General features: G+C 44.1%; 1 protein-coding gene across 1 annotated transcript; it reads right to left on the bottom strand.

Annotated features, from left to right (window-relative positions):
• Positions 1-266: 266 nt before the first annotated feature.
• RPL6 (ribosomal protein L6) lies at positions 267-5,364 on the bottom strand. The gene is made up of 7 exons (XM_044244239.1): positions 5,296-5,364; positions 4,162-4,398; positions 3,975-4,073; positions 2,794-2,937; positions 2,008-2,056; positions 1,244-1,428; positions 267-456 (listed from the first exon to the last, which is right to left on the bottom strand). The coding sequence occupies exons 2-7, from the start codon at positions 4,396-4,398 to the stop codon at positions 304-306; spliced, it is 867 nt and encodes a 288-aa protein (XP_044100174.1). The 5' UTR covers positions 5,296-5,364; the 3' UTR covers positions 267-303.
• Positions 5,365-8,255: the final 2,891 nt, after the last annotated feature.

Raw genomic sequence — 8,255 nt, 5'->3', positions numbered from 1 at the left:
TGGCCTGAAGGGCAGGTTGTCCTCCTGCTCCAGTTCTGACCTGTTCCGTGGTACACGGGGAAATGGTGCTATTTCATAGGGTAGGTGCTGGGTGACAAACCAGACACTAAGCTAAAATGCGGACGCCAAGCTGAAGAGGCGGTTCCCCTGCAGCGGGTGCCACCTTCCCAAACCCCCCTCCTCTCAGCAGAGGCTAAGACCCTACAAGCTGGCCGAGAAAAGCCACACCTCCAGGTAGATAAACATTTAAAAAAGACACAAAGGAATTGGATCAGTTATTTAATTAGGTTCTTTGTAAGAAATTTAGAACACCAATTTGTGAGGGTAAACTCCATTTGTGAGAGAAAACACAGAGCGGAGGTAGCCCTGAAGCTGAGGAACAGCCTTGATTTTTGGCAAAATTTGTGAGTCCACAGCTTTCTGATCAACCTTGCGCTGCTCTGTAATCTCGTATTTCTGGGGGAGAGAAAGAAAAGATCATTTAGAAGTAGGGCTTAAGTACCAGACTCCATTTGACTCAGGAATCCCATCTCACAAATACTAAATCCCAGGGATATTTAGAAAGCAATTTTGATTATCTTTTCCTTGGAGGACTATGAAGTAGTATAGTATAACCTTGTTTTTAACATAGCAAAAACTGCAGCTCTTTTCCTTTTGTCGACTTTAATACACATCGAAGATAAACAAGGGTAGGGGCATCTCGGTGGCTCAGTCAGTAAAGCGTCTGACTCTTGACTTTGGTTCAGGTTATGATCACAGGGCTGTGAGATCAAGCCCCATGTGGGGCTGTGAGCTGGGCATGGAGCCTGCTTAAGATTCTCTTTCCCACCCTCTCCCCAAAAAAGGATAAACAAGTGTGAACTTCCAGCAGAACAGTAGCAGTTAGGAGTGCCTGGGTGGCTCAACTGGTTAAGAGTCTGCCCTAGGCTCAAGTCATGATCCCGGGTTTCTGGGATGGGGCCTGCATCGGGCTCCCTGCTCAATGGAGAGCCTGCTTCTTTCTTCCTTCCCCTCTGCTGCTCCCCTGTCTGTGCTCTGTCAAATAAATAAAATCTTAAAAAATAGTCTAAGCGGAGCTCTCAACCACCATTAAGAATCACTGAAAGAAGCACCATCTGGAATGATGTCATTCCCCAGATATTCCTCATTATTAACAACTTCTGTCAACTCCTTGTGAAAACTTTTTTCACACCCACCTAGGGAAGTAGAGCTATTAGGAGCCAAGACAGAATGAGAAGCTTACCTCTTTCTCGGTGTCGAAGATCTCACCCTCCTGGTGTCTGGGCTTACGCAACTTCTTCTTCTTGAAATAAGCATCAGTGAGATGTTTGGGGATTTTCACGTTGCTGATATCAATTTTGGTAGAAGTGGCAATGACGAATTTCTGGTGTGTTCTACGCAGAGGAACTCGATTGAGGGACAGAGGTCCTTAAGAAAAAAAAAATCAATATACCGAGGGAAAGAGAAAGCAAAGACTTAAGAACAGACTTTAAATTTAAAGAAATCTGGTGTACTGAATTTTCTACTCAGTTTGAAGAACTCTCAAACTGCCCTTTTTAGAGTCAGCACCTAGACTTTCTCAAGATCTGTTTGTCCACGGTTTCTTCTTCAAATCTTAAGTCACCCAAGCTGGGAGAAAGCATAGTCACACACGCTGGCCAAAGCCACAGGTCCCAGACAAATTTAAACCAAGCACTGCTTTTCAGAGTGAACAGTTTGCTTTTTACCTGTTTGGCCACTGTACTCTGGTTCCAAGCGGCAGACCAATTACAAGTCTCACACAGGACCATTCCCTGGGGTTAACAGCCAACCATTCTTCAGGTGGCAGTTACCTGGTGCTATGTTGCCACACAAAATCCAAACACCTGCTTCCTTAGAACTCAGGTGTATGCAAGACAATGAAATAGGGCACATAATCTCAACACTGGAACTTCTATGTAGGTGGGAGCGAAAGTACATTTAAAAGTGCCAAATTTCAGAGAATATAAAATCCAAGCATCTTCTTACCAGTCACAAGTAGCAAGCCACTGCTCAGCTGCTTCAGGAAAACTACCCTCTGTAAATCAAACAGACACATCAAACATTTCTGTGTTAAAAACAGATTTCTAGGGACGCCTGGGTGGCTCAGTTGGTTAAGCAGCTGCCTTCGGCTCAGGTCATGATCCCAGCGTCCTGGGACTGAGTCCCATATCGGGGCTCCTTGCTCGGCAGGGAACCTGCTTCTCCCTTTACCTCTGCCTGCCTCTCGGCCTACTTGTGATCTCTCTCTCTCTCTGACAAATAAATAAATAAAATCTTAAAAAAACAAAAAAACCCCCAGATTTCTAAATTAATCAAATCTTATGCTTCTAAATTTGGTAAAGGAAACTTCTAAGTATGTATCCACTCAGCAACTCTAGAATCAAACAGACCAAACTGCCAACAGGGGCGACCCTTGGATATGAGCAATACTTCTGCCCGCTTGTTTTTAATGAGCAACGATTACCTTCTTTAACTCAGTAATTCTACCCTGCAAAGCTATCCCATGGAAATAAGTGAAATATATAAATACTTTTGGGTACAAGGACATCTAAAACATCTGTAATACGTAACCCCAACAGCAGGAAATGGTAGTAATTTATTGTACATTATGGACTAAACTTGTCATGCTAGTGCCTGAGCTCCTGGTATTGTCGCCCCCACGCCCCACTGTGAACCACAGCTACCACAAGCAAATGCAGAAACTCTACGCAGTGTCAACACATGATTATCAAGCACCTCAAGCCCCTGAGCTGAAGCGTCTGCTCTGCTCACCTTGCCTCTGTGGCGCCCAGTGAGGATGATCAAAATGGTCCCAGGGGTGATGCTAGCTCGCAGTTTTCTCACATGCTGACTGAAAGGTTTTTTGCCGTGGCTCAACAGCTTTCGAGGCACGTCTTCAGTAGGATAATACCTAGGCTGTAAGGAATCCACAGGTCCAACTTATTTAAACAAGCGAATCAGATTAGTAGAGCCGGTTGTGACAGCGGAACGCTCGCTACACCCTTTCGCCCATTTTAAATGATTTACACTGCTGCATTTCATTTGCACTTCTCCCAAGTCATAGGAAATTTGGAAAAGGTAAGTGCTGCTTATCCTTCCCTATGCAAAACACAAGAGGAAATCCATTTAACTCAAGGAGCAGAGTGTTCAGGCAAAGGCAGAAAAGCATCAAGCAAGTTACCACTGTCTTATCATCACACACTGTGGCACAGCAGAGACTCTCAAGCTTTCCTGGAGTCTCTGACCTTAACCTAAACTGTACTTCTCCAAAAACACATCTGACACACACAATTTGGAGATCACGAAGGACGCATGGCTTGTTTTTCTATTGTATTCACATCCTCCATGTTAATGTGCATCACTCCCATGTTATGTACAAAGGGAAACAAAACCCCACAGTTCAGATCAGGACCGCCGGTTCATTTATTGTAAAAACAAGACCCTACACAGACTATTAAGCTTACGACAAATAACACACAATAACCTCCTGCTTCAACCACAAACATCAGTACCTAACAGAAAACTAGCCCACAAAAACAGTAACAAGGAATCGAAGTAGTAATCCCCTCTGGAGCAGTAATTTCCAACTGTGATGACCGTAATACACCTGGGAATATTTTCATAATGGAAATTACAAAGCAAATGTTGAGAAAATGTCTTGTGCATGGTAGAGGAGCCAAGCAACAGTCCTCTGGTATCTAACTGTTCTACGGGCTCAGCAGCACCAAGAATTCGTGCCCCACGTAATTCTCCCAACACCATGAGGCAGACCTTTATTCCTGCTTTACTGGCGAGGAAAAGCAGACAGACGACAAACGTTTAAGAGGCCTGGGGGTAAACCCAGAATCCTCCATTAGTCATTTTCTGGCCAAGGCACACCTTTAAAACCGGAGAACACCAAAAACCCCTCATGGTTTTCAAGTATCCCGTTTACAGGCTCTTCCAAATCTTACCATTTTGCGCAGTTTAACCACTCGGGTACCACCGTTCTTGTCACCACCAACTGGTTTTGTGATGGTAGCAAGAACCTTCTCCTTCTTTTTCTTTTCAACCTGTCACGGAAATGCATCAAAGTCAGGCAGACAAAAATTTCTAAGGTGAAGACAAAAGTCGAGGTCAGTGATCCTCCTCACCCCTTACCCTGGATTTAGCTGCCGAATACTTCCTCTTGTACATGGCCTTTCTGGAATACATAGCCGATCGGGAGTACCTGCCAATTCCTCTGACTAGGACAGGGTTTCGGCTGCAGTGGGGCTTCCCCTTCTTCGGAGTTTTAGCCTTCTGGTTACCCTTCTTAGCCTTGCCACCGCCATCAGCCTTCTTGGCTTCAGGTTTCTTCTCCTTAGTATCCGGCTTCTCAGCTTTTTCGCCCGCCATCTACCAGGACACACATTTAAAAATAAAGGGACTTCTCCAGTTATCACAGGACAAAGCAGGTCTACACAGTACACGGACAGGCTTCCGAGACGACGAACCCGCGAACCCTCACCCTCTCTTCCCAAGCAGCCGTAACATCCTTTCACCCCTTCCCTGAAAAACCCCAAACCACACACACGTGCAATAACCCTCACAGTGGTTAGTTTTTAAGAACCTGAAGAGCTCTTACCACTGTTTGCTAAACATTTAGTGGCTAAAAGTCCCTGTTCCATTCAATCTTTATTCCTGTTCTGCGAATTAGAAATCTCACGAATCGCCACAGTTTATGGAGCAGCGACGCTGGACCCTGAAACCAATTGCTTCCACAGCTTCTGCGCTTTTAGACTGCTGTCTCACTTAAGAAATCCGGCTTAGGAAGGAACACACACCGGCCCAAACTCAGACCAGACTGAAAGGCGCAGAGCCAAGAGGCGACTTCCGGTCGCGGACGTGTTAAGAAGGAAAAGTTGAGTTTGGCCTCAGCCCCGAAGCTCAACGTGGCTCCGACGAGCTCGGAGGCGTTTTCTGGAACCCGAACCCGGGATTCCGGAGCACGCGCCATCATCCTGGTCCCTACCGCCCCACTACCCCGCTACGGATCTGCAGAAGGGTCCTGTAACTCCAGCCCAGAAGAGTGGCAAGCAGCCGGGAGTTCCGGAGCCTCTTTGGCACCCCACCTCACCCACTTCGTGCCCCGCGCAAACCCAGGCGAGACAAATGAAGCGTCTAGGAGGGCTCTCAGTTGGCCCCGAGCATGTCCGACTCCTGCAGGTGTCCACTTGATACCCTCCTGATTCGGATGGCGAAGGATGGGGGATCCAGATATCGAGTCTTGCAAAGAGGCCCCGCCATTCTTACCTTGCAAGATGGGAAAGAGAACTAAGCTCCCGGCTTCCGGTCTATAAGGAATCACGGGAAGAGCCTCACTTCCTTCCGGATACGAGGCATTATGGGAAATGTAGTTTTCTCTCCTTTGCCACATACCAAGAGCAATTTCTTCTTTTAAGAGGCGATAGCCAAGAACATTTTGAACATATTTCACTTTATAGACCAATAAAATTCTCAAAATACTTTTGGAAGTCGACATAAATTACAATTTTTTATTTTGCTTTCTAAGAGCATTAGAAAGGACTGACAATTCACTGTTAAGAGGGGAGAGATAGATGAAAGACCAAATTCCAAAAAAAAAATATAAATAAATAAAGCGAAATCTTTCCTATGAAAGGCTAGTTGGGAACCTTTCATAGACGTTTTCTCTGCAATTGACTTAATACCTACATCCCCTTTTCAGACTATAGCCTATGCTCAATGGCCGAGAGTCAGAAAAGACAGAATTGGCTGGCTTAATTGGTAGATCATGTAACTCTTGATCCTGGGATTGTTGAGGTCAAGCCCCACACTGGGTGTAGAGATTACTTAAAATAAATTCATTAAATAAGTAAAAAAATAAGGGGTGCCTGTGTGGCTCAGTGGGTTAAGCTTCTGCCTTCAGCTCAGGTCATGATCCCAGGATCCTGGGATCTAGCCCCACATCAGGCTCTCTGCTGAGCAGGAAGCCTACCCCCCTTTCCCCTCTGCCTGCTTCTCTGCCTACTTGTTATCTCTCTCTCTGTCAAATAAATAAATAAAATCTCAAAAAAAAAGTTAAAAAATAAAATGAATAAAATATATTCCTGCTCTCAAAGAACACACATTCAAAGGAAAAATAAACAGAAAAAAATGAATATAAATGATTTCTTCTGGGAGATTTTGGAAGTTTTGCAAAAGAGTTGGGTTTTGTGTTGGATTTGGAAGAGTAAATACAAATTTGGCAGGTGAAAGTGGTAACTGGAAAAATTAATGCAAGAGGCATGGAAACATAAGAGCATGCTTGTTCATCCCTTCTACAAGCATTTCTGGTTACTTTGTACTTCATTTCTTTTCTTTTGGAAATTTTTTTTTACTTTATTTTATTTATCAAATTATAGTTGACACACAATGTTACATTAGTTTCAGGTGTTGTACTGCTTTCTTCATTTCCTTTAAAAAAAAAGATTCAATTTAATTTATTTGTTTGAGAGACAGCAAGCATGAACAAGGGGTAGGAGCAGAGGGAAAGGGAGAAGTGGACTCCCCACTGAGCGGGAAGCCCCACATGGGGTCGATCTCAGGACCCTGAGATCATGACTTGAGCTGAAATCAAGAGTCAGATGCTTAACCAACTAAGGTGCCCAGGCACCCCCAGTTTCTTCATTTCTAAAATGAGGATAACAATATGACCTGCCAGTGTGCCTGGATGGCTCATTCAATTAAGCATCTTTCTTGGACTCGGGTCATGATCTCAGGGTCCTGAGATCAAGCCTCATGTGGGGCTTCCTGCTCAGTGGTGAGTCTGCTTCTCCCTCTGCTTCTGCACACACACACACACTCTCTCTCTCTCTCTCTCGCAAAAAAATAAATAAAATTTTAGAAAAGAAAAAAACAATATTACCTTCTCCACAGTGTTGTTGGAAAGATTAATGAATCACTATACACAAAATCATGAAGAACAGTATTTGATGCATGGTAAGTGCTAGATAAATGTTAGTTCTTATTATCATGACCTGCCCCCCCACCCCCTGCACGACACCACTGTCATCAACATCGACATCATAGTTGTTATGAGATCCTAGTTGGTGAGATCCATAGTTGGTGAGATCCTACCAGGTGCCAAATATTCTGCTAATGTTTATGTAGCAGGGATAATAAAACCAGTACTGTATGCTATGTGGTTAGAACCCGTGTTATATGCCTTGCTTTATTTTATTCAATCCTCTCAACAACATACGAAGGATATTATTAAGAGGAATCTGCAGCTCAAAGAGGTCAAGTAACTTATTCATAACAGGGATCTGATTTCAGGGATTGCACTTTTAACCATTCTTATATAAAGATTAAAACGATGACTAATGAAGATGAAAAAGAGAGTTCCTTGCTCATATTAGAATTAAGAAGAAGTATATTTATTACCTTTGCAAAATAAACAAAACACTATATCTTATCGTTTTCTACTGTATCCAAGTCCTTAAGGCAACATGTCCACATATATGACAGTGTTTGGCCTGAATTTTCCATTCTTTCATTTGCTTGTTGTTAGTGGTGAGAGCTTTTCACCTTGATTTTCTTCAGATCCAAATCACCTGTTTTGCGGCTGTGTCTCCTGGGAATCATATAGCCTTTTCCCATTCTGGATGACTAAAGATACAAATGTAGTGATCAATGTCTCAGAAGGCCTCAGAGATTTCCGTGGAACCTTTCAGACTACAGTGAATGCAGACTCGCTATGCCTGCTGAAACACGTGGCTTCTAAACAAGTCTGTCTTCCTTCCATGCAAATTAGGGAGGCTGCATTTGATGCCAGTGTAGGATTATTCACTGTCTGGGCCTATAATAGTCTCAAGGAAAAGCTTGGGGGACTGCTCTTTCTTAAGAATGGGAAGTCAGGGTGCCTGGGTGGCTCAGTGGGTTAAAGCCTCTACCTTCAGCTCAGGTCATGATCCCAGGGTTCTGGGATCTCTGCTCAGTGGGGAGCCTGCTTCCCTTCCTCTCTCTCTGCCTGCCTCTCTGCCTACTTGTGATCTCTGTCTGTCAAATAAATAAATAAACATCTAAAAAGAAAAAAAAAAAAAGAATGGGAATGTCAGCAGCTTTACTTGTTCAGCTTCCTGAGCAAAACACCTCCTAAAAATAGTCACTTCAGAAAATGTATTGGAGGGCGCCTGGGTGGCTCAGTGGGTTAAGCCGCTGCCTTCGGCTCAGGTCATGATCTCAGGGTCCTGGGATCGAGGCCCGCATCGGGC

This window comes from Neovison vison, chromosome 3, assembly GCF_020171115.1.
Source record: "Neovison vison isolate M4711 chromosome 3, ASM_NN_V1, whole genome shotgun sequence".
Classification (NCBI taxonomy): Eukaryota; Metazoa; Chordata; class Mammalia; order Carnivora; family Mustelidae; genus Neogale; species Neogale vison.
This window is presented reverse-complemented; position numbering and strand designations above follow the sequence as displayed.

Coding starts and splice junctions, on each gene's coding strand:
- RPL6 (XM_044244239.1), bottom strand. CDS start 4,398: ATGGCGGGCGAAAAAGCTGAGAAGCCGGATACTAAGGAGAAGAAACCT. Junction 2,938..3,974: donor TGGTTAAACTGCGCAAAATG/GTAAGATTTGGA, acceptor GATTCCTTACAG/CCTAGGTATTATCCTACTGA. Junction 2,057..2,793: donor CTGGGCGCCACAGAGGCAAG/GTGAGCAGAGCA, acceptor TTTGATTTACAG/AGGGTAGTTTTCCTGAAGCA.